The sequence below is a fragment of the Bombina bombina genome, chromosome 7, assembly GCF_027579735.1.
Source record: "Bombina bombina isolate aBomBom1 chromosome 7, aBomBom1.pri, whole genome shotgun sequence".
In the NCBI taxonomy this organism is placed as follows: Eukaryota; Metazoa; Chordata; class Amphibia; order Anura; family Bombinatoridae; genus Bombina; species Bombina bombina.
Window position 1 is genome coordinate 497,389,686 of NC_069505.1, and position 24,606 is coordinate 497,414,291.

Genomic DNA, 24,606 nt, shown 5'->3' on the forward strand with positions numbered 1-24,606 from the left:
GTTCAATGCATTTTTTCTTCTTGGTCTGTTTGCTGATGACTTCAGACCACGTTCTTCTCTGTGGTTTAGGTTGCAATGACGTAGTTTTTGGAGATGGAGCACTCATGGCTTCTGGAATAGAGATGTCCAAATGTTTACAGAAGTCGTTCACGTTCTCTGGAGACATACATTCATAACGTTTTCCATTTTTGATAATTTGCACAGACGAGAAAAACCCCATCTGTAAGGGATTTTGAGGGAACGCAAGTGTGTAGTGAAGAAGGCATATTCTTTTCTGAGTTGGAGCGTTCTGGCAGAGAGATCCTGGAATATTTGGATTTTTGCACTCATATAGGAGAAGTTAGGTTGTGTTCTTGCAAGCTGAAATATTTTTTCTCTATAGCTTTGAAAGCATACAATTATGTTTCTAGGAGGTTGGCTGTCATTGGGCTTAGGTCGCAAAGACCGATGAGCTCTTTCAAGAGGTATAGATTCAATTACACGCTGGTTAGAAATAGCGAGGGATTGGAATAGATTTTGTAAGTGTTCTTGAATATCTTTGCCCTTCACTGATTCAGGTACACCTCGTATACGGAGATTGTTCCTCCTTGCTCTATTTTCAATGTCGTCTAATTTATTTTCCAGATCAGCAATCTGGGTTTGCTGTGCCTCTATGGATTGAGACATGTCTGGCAATTCTTTGACAAGTTCTTCCCTGTCGTCCTCTAAGGTTTCCACCCTAAATCCCAGTTCATTGATATCTTTTTTCAGCTCTGCACACTTGTTCTTAATTCAGGACTTGACCTGGTTAATGAGAGCTTCCATAGCTTTTAGGGTTACATGGCCATCTTCTGGTTGTGATAATAAGCTAGGGGGTGTTGTTGGTGTCTGAGAAGCATCAGGATTATTCGATAGGTCCTCTTCCTCACTATAAACTTGAGGGGGGTAAGTTTTCTTCTTCTTATTATCAAAGCTTTTAAATAAGCTAGCATTGCTGGCCTTTACATTTTTATATACTTTTGTATTTCTGTGTAATACCATTATGACAAAGTATGACAAAATCTTTCCTTTATGCTAAATTTATTGTTTTACTTGTATGTTTTTTTTATCTATATGTGCATGTATTTTTGAATTACACTTAAGGAAGGGGTGCGCTACTTTGTGTTTTTAGTGTTTCAAATTTGAACAACAGAGCTTTTCTGCAGTCTTAAATTTTGTCAAGAGGCAATTTCAGGTGGGCAGGTTCTCTGAGAACTTGTCTGCTTGCACCTTGATATATTTTCCTCTTAGACATGGTAGTATCAGTCTTGGTATAATGGTGAAAAAGAAAAGAGGTCATCCTGCCTCCAGGTTTGTGGTTTTATATTTTTTCACCACTGATTTACTCTGTTGTGCAGAGCCACCACTTTGGTATGTTATAGCATGCAGAAATTAAACGTTTATAGTTATAATAAATAAAAGATAAAATAGTTATTTATAGCTGCTTAACACATCACTAGAACATTCCATTTTGTTACAAGGTAGAAATTGCAGGGTATATAATTTTATTGGGGGGGCAAAATGTGGCTTTGCCTGTGTAGCAAAAAATCCTAGCACCGTCCCTGCCTAGAGAGGCAAAAAAGCGACATTTGTAACCTGGATTTTCCAAATGCTGCAAACTGCCTAAACCAGCTATTAGATTTGCAGCACTTGCAGGTAACAGAATTTGCATTTTAATAAAGACACAATGCAATAGCACAAAGGGGCCAATTTATTATCCTTTGGATCGTGTCCGCTGCACATCGATAAATGCCGACAGCATACGCTGTCAGCATTTACCATTGCACAGGCAGTTCTGGTGAACTGCTTGTGCAATGCCGCCCCTGCAGATTCGCGGCCAATCGGCCACTAGCAGGGGGTGTCAATCAACCCAATCGTATTCGATTGGGTGGATTGCTTTCCGCCGCCTCAGAGGTGGCGGACAAGTTAAGGAGCAGCAGTCTTAAGACCGCTACTTCTTAACTCCTGTTTCCTGCGAGCCCGAAGGCTCACCCAGAATCATCTGCATCAAGCTCCATACGGAGCTTAATGAATCGGCCCCTTACTCTGAATTTTAAATGAGCAACACTTCAATTTGCCTGCCCTCTGTATCATGTGACAGCCATCAGCCAATCACAGACTCGTATACGTATACACTGAGTTTAGCACATGCTCTGTAATAGGTTCCTCAGTGCACAGTTTGAGAGAGAGAGAATGCAAACGCGAATGCGTGAGCGCAATCAGAATTTACTCTTGTTGGGTTAGGGCGGCCTCAGAGCTCTGGTTAACTGTTACGCTCAAATATAAAGTGGAATAAACATAAAAAAACACATGTCACAGGACAGTAACACTCATATTAGCTCTGTCTAATTGAAATATTGCTTTAAAAAGTTATAACGGCGCAAAGTTATGAGATGTGAAGTTATAGAAAAAATGAAAGGGGCCACAGATGTCAGATGGATTTGGGAAGATAAATTTCTTGTAGAACAACAACATCTACAGACACATTAAACGGATTGTGTTAAACCAGATGATGACGGAACACAAAGTTAGAATTTGATTGGTTGGAACTATCTTCAGGGTATGGCTTTTTGGATATAAATGTCATGAGTAGCAGCTTAAGAAGAAGGAAAAATATATATTAAAGTAACCTATATCAGGTAACAGGGATAGTCCAACAGGGATAGTTCAAGGCTCTTAGGATAGAGCCTTGTATAATTATATAGTTATCTCACCACACATATGTAAATATGCCATTTAAAAAATCATCTGATTAGTGTAAGTGGAATTATTTAATGGCAGATAACTGGTATTTAAGGAAGAGCCTGATAAAGGTATAATCACTGACCTGGTATATAAGGGGCTGTTTCACATTCTTTGACAATAATACTAATATTTGTAACTGAGCTGACAATCCTGGATTTAATAGACACTCTATAATGCATTTAGGATACAAACACCCAAAAGGGGGTATTTTAATATTAATTTATTCTACTTACCATAATAAAAGTGGAACATGATTGGAATGATTATTTAAAGGTAGGTTAACAATGCAGTAATACAACAGGAAAAAGCAGCTGGATACATGGATGTATAGTAACATATATCAGTAGCAGTAAGTGTGGTACTTATGTCATGGTATAGATCACGTCAGTTTGTCACCAAGAATATTGTGCATAGTATCACAGACAACATGACCAAGTGGATTTACATAAAGACTGTACACAGGAGGCTTAGAAAATGGTGCATGGTCTAAACACAACAAAATAAAAGTAAAACAATATCAAAATTCGGACAACATTTTGGTTAATTTTACTTTTGTTTAATAAATTCAATTTACTAATTGTACAAGACATTTTCTAACAGTTTATTGCTCTTGTGGATTTTTATTTTTTTTATATAGATAAGAAGTCATATTCTATTTTAAGTGTTAAGCTATTTTTGTTAGCTAGAGAAATAAATGATTTAATCTTTCAAATTTTAAAAAATAATGTTATATATTTGGCTAAACTATTAGTAGATATTGGTAGTAAAAATTCAACAGAAAAACCCTAAGCACTTATATGTACATTATAATTATAGGTTGTATCAAATTGTTTCTGGATAACATTATTGGTCCATCTATAATCCTAATTTAACTGACTACCAAATATGGTTAGACATCAACGAGGAACAACGTACATTGTGTAGTTACGGGGTCTTGATGCATTACTATTAGGTTCTGGGGTGATGTCAATGTCCTCTACATTCATTGTAGTTTTCAGTGTGAACTTCTGCAGAATAGTTGTAAGGAAGAGAAAGATCTCCATACGTGCCAGGGCTTCCCCAGCACAAGCTCGTTTTCCTGGAATGAGAAGAAAATCAAAACAATTTAAAATAAATATTTAGCCAATAAGAACATCATTTTTTTCAGTCATAGTACAACATTTTTATTATATGTGTTTAAAGTCTACAGCCATCTCACCTCCCAAAACTGCTTCTTAAAGTCTATTTTTGGTTGGTGCTAGACTGCATGGCCAGCCCCCCACCAGCAAAACCTTTTTAATTGATGGGTGGTAGTCAGATATAAATATTATTCAAAGGGACATGAAAGACAAAATTAAACTTTCATAATTCAGAAAGAACATACAAATATAACTATCTAATTTTCTGTTATCAAATCAACCTCTTTGTCCTTCAATCATTTGTTTATTTCCATGAGAGCATACTTAGATAGGCTCAGGAGCGTCCATTTGTCTTGAGCATTATATGTTCAACATTGTTATAAACATTGTTGCAAACAATTCCTCTTAGTAAGAAAGAGCTACATTTCAACAAAGGATCACCAAGATAAAGAGGTCAGTTTGATGATAAAAATAAACTGTAAAGTTTGGAGGCGGAGCTTGGCCGTGAAAGAAGATGGCCGCATAGCACTTTAGCTCCGTGTTGCGGCAGACTAATTCTCCCCCCTAATCGTCACCCAGAGCAGGGAGCCAGACTCAAAACCTGGGCGAAACATGCATTGACTCACAGAGCGACTGCTAAACTTGGGTCGCAACGCATTCACATCACCCACTGTGGGACAACAACAAGGCTGGTTCATCTGGACCGCAAATCACTGTACCTCGGCATCGTTACCAGGGGCTCTGAGTGACAACCAAGCTACCACAAAAGCACGACGTATAGCACTAGAGGTCCATACCGCAGGGACTTACAGAGCGCAGTTAAGCAGTGTCGCTGCGGCTTCCCGGCTGCCATGACGGACTCCACGTGGCAAGATCCATGTAAGTACACGATGGTTTTACAATAACCGACTACCCCCACACATGATTGAACTCACATTATCCATGTAACTACTGCTAATGGTCACCAGATCATGCACACCATTTCCATCCCTTCCACGTGGCTGATTACCTGATCTTCACTCTCAAACCGCTAATGGTGTCAATATGCCCTAATGATCAACGCAACAGATGGGTGTCTAAATTGAGTTTATTTAAAGTTGCAGTGGCGCCCCTGATTGTGTTCCCTAGAGACTGTCTTACTGAATCTGTCTGACACAGACTTGCACAAAGAACACCCATAAGGATATGATCAATCTAGAAAGAAGCATGTAACTGCAAACACATAAGATACATGTGAGATTAACAGCTGAGGGCTGCATTTGATTTCATACACGTCTAGATTCCCTCTGCATCAACTTTACTTCAGCTATTACCAACGTAAGCATATGATTATGTGCTGATTTTTGTGAGTTGTACAGGCAATGCTGCCCATGAGATAACATCAGACACTGACATGCACAACGAACACCCATAAGGATATGGTCAATCTAAAAAGAAGCATGTAATTGCAGACACATAAACCACATGTGAGATTACCAGCTGAGGGCTGCATTTGATTTCATACACGACCAGATTTCCTCTGCATCAACTTTATTTCAACTATTACCAACGTAAGCATATGATTATGTACTGCATCTTGTGAGTTGTACAAGCAATCCTGCCCATGAGGTAACATCAAAGCACGCGAGGGCATCTCTTTGTTTTGTTTTTTCTTTCCTGAAAAAACAGTCAGTTAAAGTGGAGACTATAAAGTGGGGCCTTCATTTATATTACACATAGATATATCATCAGCACGATGGCGGCAAAAAAATCTGCTATCCAACCCTGTGTCAGTCTTTGCTTTTTTCCAACCTCAAGAGAGCTCACAGGAAGAAACCACAGAACCGAGAGAGCTGTCAGCTGCAGGTCCTAGTTCTGCTAAAATAGCCTTGATCGTAGACTATGCTGAACAACTTAAGGCGGACATTGCTAATTTACCAAGCAAAGCTGATTTTGACTCCCTAAAGGTCCTCATCAAAAAGGAACTGACTTCTCTGCGCAAAGAAATTGGTGAAATTGGTCAGAGGGTGGAGGATGTGGAAGACACGCAAAATACTATAACGGAAATGATAAGCAATATCAACACTGGTGCAGCTATTCAAGACTCCAAAATTGATCTCCTTCAAGACAAAGTAGAAGATCTCGAAAACAGGAGCCGAAGAAACAATCTTCGGATCAGGGGGATCCCTGAAACTGTACAGATATCAGATCTACAAGAATACCTGCAAGGCCTATTCCAGTTTATAAAAACCGATCCACAAGCTCAACCTATAGAGTTGGATAGAGCCCACAGAGCTCTGAGAGCAGCACGCCCCAACGCACCGCCCCGAGATGTCATCATACGTTTTTTCAGGTACAAAGATAAAGAAGAAATATGGAGCAAGGTTCTCCAACTACCTAACATTCAGTATCTGGATCACACTCTTCAAATCTACATGGATCTCTGCCCAACAACGATACAGAAAAGAAGAGATCTGAAATATCTTACCAGAGCCCTGCAAGAAAAACACATCAAGTATAGATGGGGCTTTCCTTTTAGTTTAATTGTCTCTAAAGACGGCATCACCCACATATATAAAGGGCAGCAGGATCTGGACTCCTTTACAAAGGGCCTGGGCCTATCTGTGAAAGACCATCAGATGAGTACAGCTGAGAGCCACTCTGGGCCCATGCCCGATGCACATCAGCAAAATAAAGAACTCTGGCATAAGGTTCCCTTTAGAAGACGCAAAGATAGACCCTCTTCCTCCCCTATACCGAATCCTGAGGATGGTCCCTCTTGATACGTCCAACTTGGAGAAGCGGTGAGATAATACCTATCTGTTTAATATAACGAACTGTGTTCCATATCCAGGCCAACTATAGGCCCTTAGAACTATTACCCTATAGAGACTTGTAGTCGATGAACCACTATCTACTCAGCACCTTTACTCCTTGGTTATATCGTGTTATTTAGTTAATATATTTGTGGTATGGGTGTATATCAGGGTCATTCCGCTCCTACACAGCTTGCCTTCCTAGTTCCACTAACATAGATTCTACTGGGGTTAGCAATCCCTATCAAATGACCTACGAGTACAGCCTTTTGCTAGGCCCCCCAACTCCTACAGCTGAATAAATATTATGGTATACCTCCAACAAGATACATAAGGTTTGCTGTGTATGGGCGAGTGGCATGTCCACCTTTTAATTTGTAAAACTGCAGGTGTAGAATATCTCTCCAGTTACATCAGTTACAAGATATTTTATATGTCTGCATAACTTAGTCCCGCTACACCCTGACACAAGTATCTAAAGGTTATTTACAAAAGTTGAAATTGTGTTTACCTCCTTATACATGTATAATACCTATCCTGCTCGCCCCAGGCCTCCTCCAGGTGGACTTTTATATTTTCAAGTTATACAGTTTCGCCTGAGGCCTGGCGCTAATTTAGTCACCACACTGTGAGGATGATTTAATATTGAAACTCCCTGTCTCTTAAGGCAGAACTCCTAATCACAATCAGGGGGGGGGGGGTTTACCCTGCCCAACACTCCTCCTTCCGAATAAGAGCCTCTCTCTTGTCGGATATTTGACCTGTTATGGTCTTTATGTTAAACTGTTTTTTTATGTTTACTTGTTCATATTGTTTTTTTTCTATTGTTTTCTTTATGTTATTTTGTTCAAAATGTTGACAATGCTGACTCTAAGGATGCCATTAGACACTCAAGTTTGCACTTTATTTGCTGACTTAAAGGGACATTAAACCCAACATTTTTCTTTCATGATTCAGACAGAGAATACAATTTTAAACAAAATTCCAATTTACTTCTATTATATAATTTGCTTCAATATTTAGCTATCCTTTGTTAAAGAAATAGCAATGCACATGGGTGAGCCAATCACATGAGGCAAATATGTGCAGCCATCAATCAGAATCTACTGAGCCTATCTAGATATGCTTTTCAGGAAGGAATATCAAGAGAATGAAGCAAATTAGATAACAGAAGTATATTAGAAAGTTGTTTAAAATTGTATTTTCTATCTGAATCATGAAAGAGAAAATTTGGGTTTAATGTCCCTTTAATGCCCGGCAACACGGACAGACAGTTGATCACATCCCCTTCCGACCGCCCCTTGGGATTTTTACGCTCTCTCTCCCCCATAATAGCAAATAATTTATTCGCAAAATAAATCTAACCTAACCCTTCTGACAATTAATTCTAAAGGCCTTAATAGTCCAAATAAATGCAATCTAGCTCTTAGAGACTTTAGGCACCAAGGGGGAGATATAATTTTCCTCCAAGAGACTCATTTTTTCTCCGGGAGAGAACCAAAAACCTATCGGTTTAAATTTGGAGACGCTTATTACGCGTCTCATAAAGTAAAGAAAAATGGTGTAGGGATACTCTTTAGGAAATCCATTCCCTTTAAACTCCAGAAAAAAATTAAGGACTCAGAGGGCCGATATCTAATCCTTATAGGCATACTATTCAATACCCAAGTCACCTTACCGAGTGTGTATGTGCCCAACTCCAACCAAGGGAAATTTTTAAAGAGATTCACTAACACACTTTTAGAGGAGGGCAAGGGTTCACTTATAATAGGGGGGGATTTTAACGTTACACTTAATCACGCAATGGACACCTCTACAGGCTCATCATATATACCCCGTAAAACTATCCATAATGTTAAAACATACTTACGAAATGCAGTCTTACAGGACCTTTGGAGAATAACCCACCCGAATGACAGGTCATACACCTACTATTCTTCTCCTCAGCAATCCCACTCACGTATTGATTACCTTATGATGGACATAACTAGTCTATCAACAGTTAAAAGCATCATTATTCTCCCCAGAGTTTGGTCTGACCATTCCATGATTGCATGCACCCTCTCCTGGTCTACAGCCCCTCTTGTTCCCTTCCAGTGGAAACTAGATGAGAACGTGCTTGATGATCCTATCCACTATGCAAAAGTGGAAAAAACGCTTACTGAATATTTTGCTATTAACAAAAGCATGGTTTCGGATGATAGAATCCTCTGGGAGGCTCATAAGGGTGTGCTTCGGGTTGAATTTTTGAGTATTAAGTCTCATCAAACCAAAGTGAATAATGTGAATTTAAAGAAAACACTAGATGAGATAGCAGACATAGAATCAGACCAAATAAAAGACCCTAATAACTGCATTATCAAAGAATCCTTGGACGTTCAAAGGAACAAAATTAAATCCCTTTTAGCCTACGAATATAAAACCCAAGCTCTCAAATTGCAACAATCCTATTACGATGGAGATAACAAATGTAGTCGCTTATTTGCACGTAAACTGAAACTTAAAACATATAAAGCCTTCATATTAGAGATAAAGGGCAAAGACCAAAGAAAATGCTCTACAACTGAACAAATAGCTGAAGCCTTTAGATCCTATTATGAATCTTTATATAATTTAGCACCTTCAGACACAGCTTCAGAACATAATACAACTCAGACCAAACAGCAGAGAATAAATGCCTACCTAGATAAACTAAAGTTTCCCCAAATTACTAATGATCAGTCCGACTCACTTAACAAACCTTTTACCAACGAGGAGCTAGAAAAGGTCATTAAAGACCTACCTACTGGCAAAGCCCCAGGGCCGGATGGCTTCACTAATTATTACTACAAAAAACTTAAAGAACATCTAATCCCGCACCTCTTACCCATTTTTAATTCTATCTCAGAAAATAACCCATTCCCCAAACAAACACTTGAAGCACATATATCCGTCATTCCAAAGCCTGGAAAGAGTCCTGACAGGGTAGAAAATTATAGGCCCATATCTTTGCTGAATTCAGATGTGAAGATATATGCAAAACTTCTAGCTATCCGACTGAACCAAATACTACCAGATATTATAGTTAACGATCAAGTGGGCTTTATTCCCACTAGAGAAGCCAGGGACAATACGATCAGGGCCCTCCACCTTATTGAATATGCATCATCTAAACAACTTCCCCTAGCCATAGTGTTAACGGACGCGGAAAAGGCTTTTGACCGCGTCTGTTGGCACTTCCTTAAATCGGTTCTGATAAAATTTGGACTCGGTGAGCCTATCATCTCTAGAATATTCGCCCTGTACGTTAATCCAAGTGCCAAAGTTAAATTAAACGGAACCCTCTCCCACTCGTTTATTATTTCCAATGGCAACAGACAAGGGTGCCCCCTATCACCTTTACTTTTCGCTTGCCTGGTAGAGGCCTTTGCCATACAGATACGTGCCCAACAAGATATCAAGGGGATACAGATACAAAACACCACACATAAGATAATGCTCTACGCTGATCTTATTTTTTCTTTAAAATCCATTAACCTCCATCCCCCCACTCCTGCACTCTTTTTCGGAGTTCAGCACAGTTTCAAATTTCCTAATCAATAAATCAAAGTCAGAGATTCTCAATGTTTTGTTGCCTCCTGAAGACATAAGTCTGATAAAACAAATTAGCCCCTTTAAGTGGCAAGTTAAAAAAAATGAAATACTTGGGTATTTTCCTGACCCCATCTTTAAATGATGTCTTTGAATCCAATTTTAGACCACTACAAAAAACCCTGATAGCTGAAATGTCCTCCTGGCGCTCCACAAATATATCATGGCTAGGGAGAATAAATGCTTTCAAACTAAATATTCTTCCAAAAATTATATATCTTCTACAAACTCTACCAATCCCTATCCCTACCCTTTTTCTCAACACCCTACATAAACAAATACTAGACTATATATGGAATAAAAAACCTGCAAGAATTAATAAACACATCATGTGCCTCTCTTTTAAACAAGGTGGGCTGGGAGTCCCTAATCTAACTAGATAGAGACAGTCAATTTTCCTACAATGGATTATAGACTGGTTCGCCAATTATAACCAAAAGGCCTGAGTTCGACTGTAGCATGACTTAGCGGGCTACACACATCTTGGCGCACTATGCTGGGGCCCGAAAACTAATAAACTAACTTTCCCAATTCATAATGCAATCATACAGGAGACTTATAACATGTGGGAAAAAATACTAAAAGCATACCCCCTTCTCTCTAGCAACCCCTCTCCATTAACCCCTCTTACTGATAACCAAGATTTTATTCCTGGTTTGGGACATATAGGATCCTTAACCAAAAAAACCCATAGATCACTAATGGTATATCAACTAGGCAACGACCAAAGATGGTTCACTGTGGATGAACTAAAAGAAAATGGACTTAGCTTCCTACAAGACTGGTTCACGTTGTACCAATGTCACTCCTACATTTCTAATCATCCAGACAGGAAAAACATAATGAGACCATTTACCCAATTTGAATCTTTTTGCAGTAAACATGCCCCAATAAATCACGCTTTATCACATATGTATGCCCTGCTACAGAATCAATCACTGGGTCAATCCCCTTACTATATGGATAGATGGGAAAGCGAACTTGAGATGGAGGTTAACCCTTCAGAAGTCAAACAGATATTTGCCAATCGTACCAAGACCTCCATCTCTAGTAGAATGCTCGAAATAAAAATAAAGCTAATGCATAGATGGTACCTTACCCCAGCCAGATGCCATAAACTATTTAGTAAAATTAGCAACCAATGCTGGAGATGCCACTCCCAGATAGGAACAATGTCACACATTTGGTGGCAGTCCCCGACGATCGCCTCCTACTGGACAAAAGTAATTAAGGAATCAACCACTATTCTAGGCCCTAAAATTACAGAAAACCCGCTTCTATGGCTTTTCAACCTTACCCCTAAAAAAACAACCATCCAAACTAACGGCTAGATTTAGAGTTTTGTCGGTAAAGACCCGCGTAGCTAACGCTGCTTTTTTGTCCAGCGCACCCTTAAGACAACGCTGGTATTTAGAGTTGTCTGAAGGGCTGCGTTAGGCTCCAAAAAGGGTGCGTAGAGCTGAATTTACCGCCACTTCAACTCTCAATACCAGCGTTACTTACGGTAGCGGCTAGCTGGAAAAACGTGCTCGTGCACGATTCCCCCATAGGAAACATTGGGGCAGTTTGGGCAGAAAAAAAACCTAACATCTGCAAAAAAGCAGTGTTAAGCTACTAACGCAGCCCCATTGTTTCCTATGGGGAAACAGTTTCTAAGTCTGCACCCTAACATGTACCCCGATTCTAAACACCCCTAACCTTACACTTATTAACAACTAATCTGCCGCCCCCGCTATCACTGACCCCTGCAGTACACTATTAACCCCTAATCTGCCGCTCCGGATACCGCCGCAACCTACATTATACCTATGTACCCCTAATCTGCTGCCCCTAACATCGCCGACACCTATATTATATTTATTAACTTCTAATCTGCCCCCCCAACGTCGCCGCTACCTTACCTACACTTATTAACCCCTTATTAACCTCGCCGCTACTATAATAAATGTATTAACCCCTAAAGCTAAGTCTAACCCTATCCCTAACACCCCCCTAAATTAAATATAATTTTAATCTAACAAAATAAATTAAATATTATTAACTAAAGTATTCCTATTTAAAACTAAATACTTACCTGTAAAATAAACCCTAATATAGCTACAATATAACGAATAATTACATTGTAGCTATTTTAGGATTTATATTTATTTTACAGGCAACTTTGTATTTATTTTAACTAGGTACAATAGCTATTAAATAGTTATTTACTATTTAATAGCTACCTATTTAAAATAATTACAAAATTACCTGTAAAATAAATCCTAACACTACACTATCAATAAATTAATTAAATAAACTACAAGTACCTACAATTAAATAAACTAAACTAAATTACAAAAAACCCCCACTAAATTACAAAAAATAAAAAAAGATTGCAAGAATTTTAAGCTAATTACACCTACTCTAAGCCCCCTAATAAAATAACAAAGCCCCCCAAAATAAAAAAAAATTCCCTACCCTAATCTAAATTAAAAAAAGTTAACAGCCTTAAAAGGGCTTTTTGCGGGACATGCCCCAAAGAAATCAGCTCTTTTGCCTGTAAAAAAAAAACACAATACCACCCCCCAACATTACAGCCCACCACCCACATACCCCTACTCTAACCCAAACCCCCCTTAAATAAACACTACCCCCCTGAAGATCTCCCTACCTTGAGTCGTCTTCACCCATCCAGAGCGGCAGAAGTCTTCATCCTATCCGGGCAGAAGAGGACATCCGGACCGGCAGACATCTTCATCCAAGCATCATCTTCTATCTTCATCCATCCGACAAGGAGCGGCTCCATCTTCAAGACCTTCGGCGTGGAACATCCTTCTTGACGGACGACTAGACGACGAATGAAGGTTCCTTTAAGTGACGTCATCCAAGATGGCGTCCCTCGAATTCCGATTAGCTGATAGGATTCTATCAGACAATCGAAATTAAGGTAGGAAAAATCGGATTGGCTGATTGAATCAGTCAATCAGATTCAAGTTCAATCCGATTGGCTGATCCAATTAGCCAATCAGATTGAGCTCGCATTCTATTGGCTGTTACAATTTCCTAATTGTAGGTACTTGTAGTTAATTTATTTAATTAATTTATTGATAGTGTAGTGTTAGGTTTAATTGTAACTTAGGTTAGGATTTATTTTACAGGTAATTTTGTATTTATTTTAAATAGGTAGCTATTAAATAGTAAATAACTATTTAATAGCTATTGTACCTAGTTAAAATAAATACAAAGTTGCCTGTAAAATAAATATAAATCCTAAAATAGCTACAATAATGTAATTATTCGTTATATTGTAGCTATATTAGGGTTTATTTTACAGGTAAGTATTTAGTTTTAAATAGCAATACTTTAGTTAATAATATTTAATTTATTTCGTTAGATTAAAATTATATTTAACTTAGGGGGTGTAGGTAGGTAGCGGCGACGTTGAGGGGGGCAGATTAGGGGTTAATAAATATTATGTAGGTGTCGGCTATGTTAAGGGCAGCAGATTAAGGGTTCATAGGGATAATGTAGGTGGCGGCGATGTGCGGTCGGCAGATTCGGGGTTAAAAATATTTATTATAGTGGCGACGATGTGGGGGGGCCTCGGTTTAGGGGTACATAGGTAGTTTATGGGTGTTAGTGCACTTTAGAGCACAGTAGTTAAGAGCTTTATAAACCGGCGTTAGCCCAGAAAGCTCTTAACTACTGACTTTTTTCTGCGGCTGGAGTCTTCTCAGTAGAGGTTCTACCGCTCACTTCAGCCAAGACTCTAAATACCAGCATTAGGAAGATCCCATTGAAAAGATAGGATACGCAATTGGCGTAAGGGGATCTGCGGTATGGAAAAGTCGCGGCTTGGAAGTGAGTGGTAGACCCTTTCCTGACTGACTCTAAATACCAGCGGGCGGTAAAAAGCAGCGTTAGGAGCCCTTAACACTGCTTTTGACGGCTAACGCCAAACTCTAAATCTAGGCGTATGCTACTACATATTCTAATTAATAGCGCAAAATCACTGGTAGTTAAAAATTGGAAAACAACTACAACCCCTTCCTTGGCGCAATGGATAGACCAATGCCAAACTGTTATAGATCTAGAGGAATACTATTATATGAGAATCAAGCGTAAAGAAGTGTATTTAGAGATCAAAATCTTATGGGACTCTTACATATCAGACAAATTTAGGAGAACCTTTGATTCTACTCCCCCCCCCCTTGAACCTCAGACCCGACGGTTATGGGATAGAACTCAGTTTGTCCCTATAAATTGACATTCATGACTTTAGAGTGCTTACAATCTCGACTTTACCATATCCATGCATCCTCTTGTGTTTAAGGAAAAAAAAAAGGAATACCATTGTCACCTTTTGTTATTTTATTTGTTGTTTTAATTGTTTTAAATGTTTGTTTTATTGATTAATGTTATTTATAGATTTATCATATGTATAACTCTTACTCAAAATCAATAAAAACATTTATTTAAAAAAAAAAAAAACTGTAAAGTTTATGTCCATAATTTTCCAAATCCAACCAGAAAAAACACCCACCAATGGAATTTAACCCCTATTTCTAAGGAGCACCTATAATCTTATTGTAGCTGCCTACAATTCTGTGACCAGCGTTCTATGACCATTTCTCAGAAAACAACACCTACCAATCATTTGTGAATTTAACATAGGGTCGTTACCTAGAGAGAATGGAATGAAGGCATCATTTTTCTTAAAGCAGCCATTTTCATCAAGAAAGTGCCCAGGATCAAACTGATGAGGATTCTTAAAGTATTTGGGATCTTTCAAGACAGAGGTCAAAGCAGGAAACACCAGGGTGCCCTTAAAGAAAGAAAGGATTACTATGCATCTTCAATTTTCTCTGCAATTCTATTGATGACATGTTTATGTGCTCAGTCCCTGCTAGGGTCAAAGTGCACTAATGACAGTGACATATTTATTGGCTCTGTCCCTGCTAGGACCACAGTGCACTAATGACAGTGATACGTTTATCGGCTCTGTCCATGCTAGGGCCAAAGTGTACTAATGAAAGTGACATGTCTATTGGCTTGGTCCCTGCTAGGGCCAAAGTGTACTAAAAACATTGACATGTTCATGGGCTTAGTCCCTGTTAGAACCACAGTGTACTAATGGCAGTGACATGTTTATGGGCTTAGTCACTGTTAGGACCACAGTGTACTAATGACAGTGACATTTTTAAGGCTCAGTCCCTACTTGGAACAAAGTGCACTAATGACAGTGACATGTTTTAAGGTTCAGTCCCTGTTAGGACCACAGTGAATGAATGACAGTGACATTTTTAAGGCTCAGTCCCTACTATGAGCAAAGTGCACTAATGACAGTGACATGTTTTAAGGTTCAGTCCCTGTTAGGACCACAGTGTACGAATGACAGTGACATTTTTAAGGCTTAGTCCCTACTATGAGAAAAGTGCATTAATGACAGTGACATGTTTAAGGCCCAGTCCCTACTAGGAACAAAGTGCACTAATGACAGTGACATGTTTTAAAGTTCAGTCCCTGTTAGGACCACAGTGTACGAATGACAGTGACATTTTTAAGGCTCAGTCCCTACTATGAGCAAAGTGCACTAATGACAGTGACATGTTTTAAGGTTCAGTCTCTACTAGGAACAAAATGCACTAATGACAGTGACATGTTTTAAGGTTCAGTCCCTACTAGGAACAAAGTGTACTAATGACAGTGACATTTTTAAGGCTCAGTCCCTACTAGGAACAAAGTGTACTAATGACAGTGACATGTTTTAAGGCTCAGTCCCTTATATGACTAAAGTGTACTAATGGCAGAGACATGTTTATGGGCTCAGTTTTTTTCTAGGAGCAAAGTGTTCTAATGGTGGTTGCATTTCTATTGGCTCAGTGTCTCTGCTAGAACAAACATATTTGCCAGTTTGAAGAATAACTTTGTAGTAAAAGCCATTGAACTTTTTATCTAGTAAGACAACGCTATGTAATTGTTCTCTAGACTAAACAAGGTAGCTGGTAATATGTTAGAATGATTCTAACCTTGGGAATATGATACCCTCTGAAGGTTGTGTCTTTGCTGGCTGCCCGAGGAAGCCCCATTGGGGCAATATCAGCAAATCTCTGAAGCTCATGAGTCACGGCATCTGTGTAAGGCATTTTATTGCGATCCTCCATTGATGGGCACCGTTCCTGTCCTATTACACAATCTATCTCTTTGTGCAGCTTCTCTAAAACAAATGATAAAAAACAACAACATGCTTACAATTCAAAATTAAAAACAAAACAAACGAAATTAATCTAAATCAGTAATGTTTATACTATTTATATAATCTATGCTGATAGAGAAGACAACATGATGAATATTTGTTTTAAGGAGCTGGTGAATTCTTCCAAATGACTCATTGTGGTTAAAGGGACATAAAAACCCAGTAATGTTTCCAATTTACATCAATGATCAATATTTCTTTATTCTATTGGTGTCCTTTAATGAAGAAGCAGCAATGCACTACTTGGGAGCTAGCTAAACTCATTGGTAAGACAATGAGGCAGGGCATATATGTACAGCCACTAATCAGCAACCCCTGAGCCTAATTGGGTATGCTTTTCAACAAAGGATACCAAGAGGACAAATCAAATTACACAATGCAAGTACATTGAAAAGCTGTTTAAAATGGTATACTCTATCTGAACAATAAAAATGGGTTTCATGTCCCTTTAAGAAAGTCTATAATTAGACAATCACAACAGGAAAGCCTTTATATGATAACGGTTACCTTGTATATCCGGGTACTTAAGCATGATCAAGAAGCCATATTTTAATGTTATACTTGAGGTCTCTGTCCCAGCAAAAAACAGATCGTGAATGGTTGCAATTAGATTCTTGTTATGAAATTCTGTGTTGGGATTATTCTTCTCCTGTTAAATGTATAGAAATAGATTACAATAATACAAACTTCCTTTTTCTTCTTAATCAGCCAAGTGAGCTCAATATAAAAGACCATGACAATTCTAAACACAAGAAGATCCACCTATATATTAAAATCACCTCATCCATCTTCAAGAGAAAACAGTCAATTAAGTCCCTGGGGCAGTTCTCATCCAGTGTTTCTCTATGATCTTTCACTGAATCCAACAAAAAATCCTTTATGTTTTGAAAACACTTGAAGACTTTCTGGTGAGGACCCGGCAGATACCGAGATAGACGTGGAAAGAGGTTGACAATCTGTAATCAGAGAGAGAGATATGAAAAATGATCATAGCGTTGCATAAACAAAATGTTGAAAGAAAGCAAGTCCATCAAATTCATCCTTTACTGATCCTTTTTGATCCATGGTTTTATAATGAAAAAACGGCCAACTGAACTGAGATTAATACCTTTAAAAATGCCTAGCCATTCCTTTTTAGTTTTGTTATTAGCATTTTGCAATTGTTTTATGAAGCTCCATTTTCCTAAGATATAAGCTTGTCACGTAGCGTTGTTTGTAAGAAATCCTGTGACAAGAAATGTAGACGAAAATCTACTTTGTGCTGCTACTGATGAAGTGTGGTATAAGTAACAATGACCAATTACATACTTTTCTCTTATCAATAAATGTTTCTAGTATATAATTTGTATCACAGAGCAAGAGTGCGGGTGAAAGTAATCTTGTAATGCGTGAGTTCGGTGCTTCCGGTGAGAGGAGTTAGCTGTATGTGGAGCTGGTGAGCGCTCACGGAGAGAGCGCGCTTCACGAACAAATCCACAAGTGGAGGAATTCTGATGCCGTGACTAGTTTGACGGCCTGGAACTTGGCGTGCTACCAGCATGAGCGACCCCCGGTGTGGAACCACCATTCAAGGCATCTATGCCCACTTGCCTGGGCACACCTGAACATCCGTCCTTCTGTACCTGAGTTAGACAGGACTCTCATTCCAGAACCGGAGCACCACCTAAATAGCTGTGATATCACAGAAGGAGCCCTACGCAGCGCCAGGAGGGTCGAAGAGAGGAAACTGGAACATAAACCGGAATGGAGCACCCCGACACTACGCTAGTTGGCGAAGACGGTACAACTTGTGGCACCCTCAAGCTAGGAAGCAGCAGGAAAAGAAACCCGCTAATCTCTACTTGCTAGGCGGTGAAGACGCCTCTCTCTATGCTGGAAAGCAAGGGAATCTTAGGCTTTAGCCCTTTAAGGACACAGCTTTCAGTTTGCTCAATTGTTTTATGACGGAAAAAATTCCGTCATATGTCCTTAAGAGGTTAAAGTCCGTCCAAAAACGCAAGTATCTTTTTAAAACTTTCCTGGGGTATACAGCTTTACTGGAGACTGCATATTAGGCTGCACTGAGGCTGCATATTAAGGGTGTCTGTTGAACCTGTCTAATATTGCCTGTGATTGAATAACTTTTTGCTGATGGGGCAATATAATATAAAAGGAAAAGGGGGAAAAGGGTTTGTCTAACGTTGACATTGACATTTCTATTAAAGTCTGCATCAAAACTGTTATCCAGGGGGGCGTGTCCGTGCAGCGTTCTTGACAGGACGCATTTTCTGAAGGCTCCAGGAGAATCTCTAATAATCCGCCGATTATTAGCCTTATACAGCAAGAATAAGAACATAATACACAAAAGGTTCGCAGTGATAGAAACTGTGACCCCATATCTCTTCATCTTGCTGTTTCATGAAGCTGGGGACTCAGATCGGAACATAAAGGCCTAAGGCGGCGGCCTACTACCTCTAGGCTAACACCTCCCCCCGGGAAGAGCCGGGTTATTAGTGCCGTTGGATTAGACCAACTTACTAAATCTCTTAAAAGTATAATACTAACTGGACAGTTAATCGCTACACAATTCATTATCTCCTAAAATCAAGACTACTTGAGGCGAAGCAAATCTAAACTATGGCGACTGTGACAGAAGGGGGCAGCCCGATATACCTTGTGGACTTCCCCGAGAAACTTATGTCTCTCATGAACAGGCTTATCGAGAAGGCTCCGTATGACTGCCTGATTGATTGCATGACGGCAAGGGAAATGGCCGCAAAATGCGAGGAGAGACAATTAGAGGCAACACAATATCCCGACATTGGCACTGCAGACAATGCTAGCAATTCCAACCTACCCCAGGAAAATGAATCCTCCGGTCTGAAATCTTCCGGTGATCCAGAGATAACATACGCTGCAGACCATGAGTTTGTCACAGAGGAGTACTGTTTAACGGATCGAAAGTCGGGAGCCTCGCTGGAGGTGGTTGCGCTCCATGCACAGACTGCGACTGAGAAGAAGCTTGGTGAGGCTACAACGGGCGGCATGCTAAGAGGAGGCTACCTGGCCGCACAATTTACCCATAAGATAGCATCCTGCCGCCAAGTGCGCCAACAGCTCACATCAGCTGGATATAAAGAATGGGGGACACTTACCGATACCCATGCTGGTTTACGCAGTTATTCAGATACCTCACCAGACCGACTATTTGACAACTCTGAGTCACTGTACACTCATCTTGCAAGTCAAGAGACATCGGCTCAACGTCATCTGACCCCCTGGACCGCTTCCGAAGTAAAACCCTTCAACTTCTTGCAGCAGCTCATTAGTGATGCGGAGAGCCCTATGGTCACAGCGCTCAGGGAAGACACGGGCTCACAGAAAGGCCCGCTGACAGCTGATGAACTCGCACTCCGTGTGATCAGTGGGATCCCTCTTAGGAGCATGTTAGCACGGTCCTGCCTTTCCTATCCTGAAGTAACTGATACTGGTTGGAGAGACCCCCAGACTAGCTTTGGGGGTGCTGAACGCTCTAAAATCCTCACAGCAGCGTGGAGCGGGTTTTTCTTCTGCATCTAAAGAGGAGAGCCTGCTATAAAAAACGGAAAGGGGTAGATAAGCAGGACATTTGGAGAGGTTTATGCTATGATATTGAGTTAAGTAAATATTATCCTGGGTGTGCAATCGTTATACAGTTAATGGTTACACGAGTCAATGCCTTTTGTTCACTGTTATGCATAATTTAATTTTAAGTGGAGGTAACCTAACCTGCCCCAGTGCGGCCTCACTATCTGTCACCTTCTTGTTATTAGTTTGCTCATGGTGTAAATGTTGATCAGGATTCTGCGCTATTGTCAAGCCTATGTTTCCACATTCTGCCTTAATATTATAGAAAGGGGATTTGCCACACAATAATATCACCTACATCTTAGAAATGTTGCAAAGCGTTGGTTCCCTATGACTATGACCACCATTGAGCTATGGCTGTCTTAAATAGTACGCATACCTAATTGCTTATATACTTCAGAGGGGGGGAGGCATGGCCATTAATGCACTACTGTGCCTTTCCCTTAATGCTCTGTTAAACCATAACCCCAGTCTCCTGCTTAGCAATTAAGGTATCTGGATGTTCTATAGGGAACACAGAATGGACCTTATTATATTGTTTTAAGAAAAATTATCTCCCTAGCATACCCAAATAAGGCGTTGAATAATATCCTCCCCCTACTAACGCACTACGTCATATAATCTGCCCATGAACTTAACCAGCTCCTAAGCATTACCTTTCCTGATCCTGATAGCAGATAATCAGTTATACCATCTCAAGCATTGACTGTCCAGCAGATATCTTTTATTGATAACCTTTGCTTTGTTTCTGTTTGTTTTGTTTAAATTGGTTGTTTTTTGTTTTAACTATTTATAATCCCTACACTTAAATTTGTTGTTTTTTTTTTTTTAATTATATATAATCCCTACACTTATGCTTACAATACAGCATAGAGGACCCATGAGCGGTCCGTATTGTTATTTGAAGGGACAAAAAGGAGGACAACTATTCAAGATCCACAAGCATGATTTTATAATATCAAATTGCCATTGTATTGTACATTCAAAAAAAAAAAAAAAAAAAAAAAAAAAACTGTTATCCAGGAAATCGAAGGGAGGAAATTCCTTTATAATAAGGATTAGATCCTTACCCACAATGTTGAAGTTAAAAATTGGAAAACTGATCTCCCCAAACCCTTTCATATTGGTCCTATATCCCCTTTTCCAGGATCTTATTACTGGACTATATCTTTATACTTAAAGGGCTTTACTATATATCAATTATAAGAGCTGTAGTTACCTAAAGCATAAAAGCCTAAATATTGAATTTTCTAGAACTCATGTTGCTAATGATGTATTGTACATTTCTATGCTGAAATCTGATTTTGTTATCTTTCGTGCAAAATTCAAACATATAAGCCTTAAAGATATCTAGTCAATACTAAAGATAAGTATAAACTTAAAGTGACTAGCTTAAAGCTGAAGGTCTTTAGAAGAAGTACTACTTCAGAGGGTAACAACTTGGGTTATATATTATTTTGAAATAGAAAATATTACAAAGGTGAAAGCTAAGGTCCCTAATTTAAAAACCTAAAAGGTCCCCAAATATATATAATTCAAACGTATGAAAATATGCATCAAGATGTTGTCTTAAAAAATAAGGGATACAAGTCTTACTGCTTATCTATCATCTATAAAAGGGGCAAAACCACATATATTGTTTACTTTTTTTTTCTTTCTCTCTATCTCTTTTTTATGATAATCTGGCTTCATCTCAGCTATATGTATTGCATCTATCTAATACAGCCCTGTGTGTATATTACTATTTAAGACACACCATTAAATAATTTCTATTCTATATATGTTCAGGAAAATCTCCTGACCAATTTAGAATTCAATATGCATAAATGAGACCGCCAAGTAGACAAAAGTGTGTACTGATGCTGCCTCGATCATCAAAATATAAGGGATAAGGGCATTATTGTCACAAACCCCCTACAATAAGGGGCTTATTTGCACTCACTGAAACTTAAAAGGGTTTTCTTTTTTATGATATTATTTCACTTATGCACATGGTATCTCCCTAATAGGTTCTTGCCTAAGGAAAGGTATTGACCAAAATATACACTTTTTTACTTCACTTGTATAACGTCCTTAAATGGACAAATTCCTCACACACACATCACTCAAAACACCAACAATGGCCCCCGAAACCCAGAGAAAAAAAAACTAATAGTGGCAGAATCTCAGACACAAACATAATGAGAACAGAGGACACATATATCAATACGACTGACAACCATCACTTACTTCAACAAATAGCAGATTTAATGATGCCTCAACTAGATGGAATTAGGAATGAAATTTCTTACTTAACTGCTGAAATTAGAATATTCTCATCTAGGTTAGCAGAGACAGAAACACGGATCTTAAGCCTTGAAGACCAAGTACATAGTAGAGAGCACTAACACAACAACGTTAGAGAAACATGTAGAGAAACAGGTAGCTGCGCTAAGGGCAAAAGTAGAAGATCTAGAGGATAGGATGAATCGGGTGTATCGTGGTTAGATAGTGGTATTCATCCTTGTGTATCCAATTGCTGTTAAATGCCTCCTCCAGCATGCCCTTGATCTCTTTTTTTAAATCTTTTGTTGGTTCCCATGTCAGCTTCTTATAAGTCAAGTTGTCACTCAGCTGTCTCAGGATTTCATCTCTGTATTGGTCGTATTCCATTATTACAATGGCCCCACCCTTGTCGGCGGGCCTTATCACAATGTTTGAGTCTGTGGCTAGTGATTTCAGTGCTTGTCTTTCACCTTTGGAGAGATTTGGTCTGTGTACATCCATTGTAATTTTGTCAGAGTCACTAGAGATCAACCTAGTGTATGTTTTAATACTTAAACCACTATTTGTTGGTTCAAATCTGTTTTTGGGTTTAAATCTTTTCATCTCCACTTCTGTTGTGGTATCTCCGAAGTGTTCTTTAAGTTTGAGGTTTCTCTGGAATTTATGTATATCCAATAAAGTATCAAAGTTGTCACTTTTGAAAGTGGGAATAAAAGTGAGGCCTTTGTTGAGTAAGCTGATCTCAGCTCTGTCCAGTGTTCTGTTGCTAATATTAATGACAATATCAGGGTTCACTATCTCGGTGGTAGGGGTGGTCTTCCGCCCGCAGTAGTTACCCTTCCTCGGGTGCGGCCTCGGCCTCTTGTGTTCCCTGACCTGGTAGTTACCCCTAAAAAAGAACCATTGGGTGTTGCAAGTCCTTGGTCTGGTTGGTGTTGTTGGGGATATCCGCCCTCTGTGTCTGATCAGCCTGTGTTGTTGCCATGGTAACATGTTTTGGCGAAATTCTTTGAACTGTGTGATGTGTGGGGTTAATATGTTTAAAAGTCACTATTTTCACTTGCACATTGTTTGGTCTAAGGAAGGGGTCTGCGAACCCCGAAACGTTACCACAAATATAAAATAATTATTAATTTACCTAAACCCAATGAGTGCAGTCCCTGATTGAAGAAGAAAGCTATTGATACATTGACTTTGCACCCTGATTGATGACTGAATTGTGAGTGCAGATACACACAGGAGATATACTCCAATAGGCACGAACATATTATTAGTATACTGGCTATTAGATACTAAGGAAACCATTGCACCAACTACTATTATATTTTGCATTTATATTTATTATTATTTGTATTATTATTTTTTTTATTTTCTTTATTTTCCTTTATATTTGGTTATTACACCTTATATAATTATGTTTAGGTTTTATGTTTTTTGTTTATTTTCATTTATTTTTTATCCTTTATTATTTTTGATATATATTTATAATTTTTCTATTTATTTTCTTCTTCTTTTTTTCTTTATTATATTTCTTCTTTTTTATTGTACTGCATTTTTATTCTAGTTGCTATTAATATTTTGTTGTTTTGTCTCTTAATTTGGTTATGACAATTAATATCTATATAACTTAATGGTTGATACATTATTGTGCCTTTTGATGGGAATATAATGGAAGGAAACATAAGCTTCGGTAACCCAGGATAGGTGATATTAGGGATCTCATTGCGTGTTGTCTAACACTTTTTAGAATAAAAGATTAGATATTTGGATTATTAAATAATCCGATTTTTAACTTTAGTTTTTTTAAATATGAGGTTCTGGTGCTATCTGGAAATGCTGCCACACGACATGCGCGTGTCTAATGAGTGACGTGATTCACATGTAGGTACGCGTCACTACGCAGGCTGAGTTATGCAAATTAGCCATGCGGTTGAGGACTTGCCGTGACACATGCGCGTGTGGAAACTGTTCCCGATACACCGGAAGTGACATCAGCACTTGGGGGTATAAATAGGTGAGAGGTGTGTGGGTTAGATTAGGAGCCGTTTTGGGACACAAACATTTTGTAACACCCAGTGAAAAAGATACCAGTGGGTATCGAAACGTTTGGGATGTATTACTGATTGATGTATGAAGATGAAATAAAGCCTGTTTTCTGAATAGACCGGATATTGAAGCGTACCTTCTTCCTATT

At 38.9% G+C, this 24,606-nt stretch overlaps 1 protein-coding gene across 1 annotated transcript in view; it reads right to left on the minus strand.

Moving 5' to 3' along the window:
* Positions 1-2,967: 2,967 nt before the first annotated feature.
* LOC128666859 (cytochrome P450 2A4-like) overlaps positions 2,968-24,606 on the minus strand; it is a 55,551-nt gene continuing 33,912 nt past the window's right edge. The window contains exons 6-10 of the mRNA XM_053721660.1: positions 17,321-17,497; positions 17,049-17,190; positions 16,315-16,502; positions 14,969-15,110; positions 2,968-3,841 (exon numbers count right to left, since the gene is read on the minus strand). Coding sequence (XP_053577635.1) covers positions 3,660-3,841; positions 14,969-15,110; positions 16,315-16,502; positions 17,049-17,190; positions 17,321-17,497 — 831 coding nt within the window. The 3' untranslated portion in view covers positions 2,968-3,659. The remainder of the gene's footprint in view (positions 3,842-14,968; positions 15,111-16,314; positions 16,503-17,048; positions 17,191-17,320; positions 17,498-24,606) is intronic.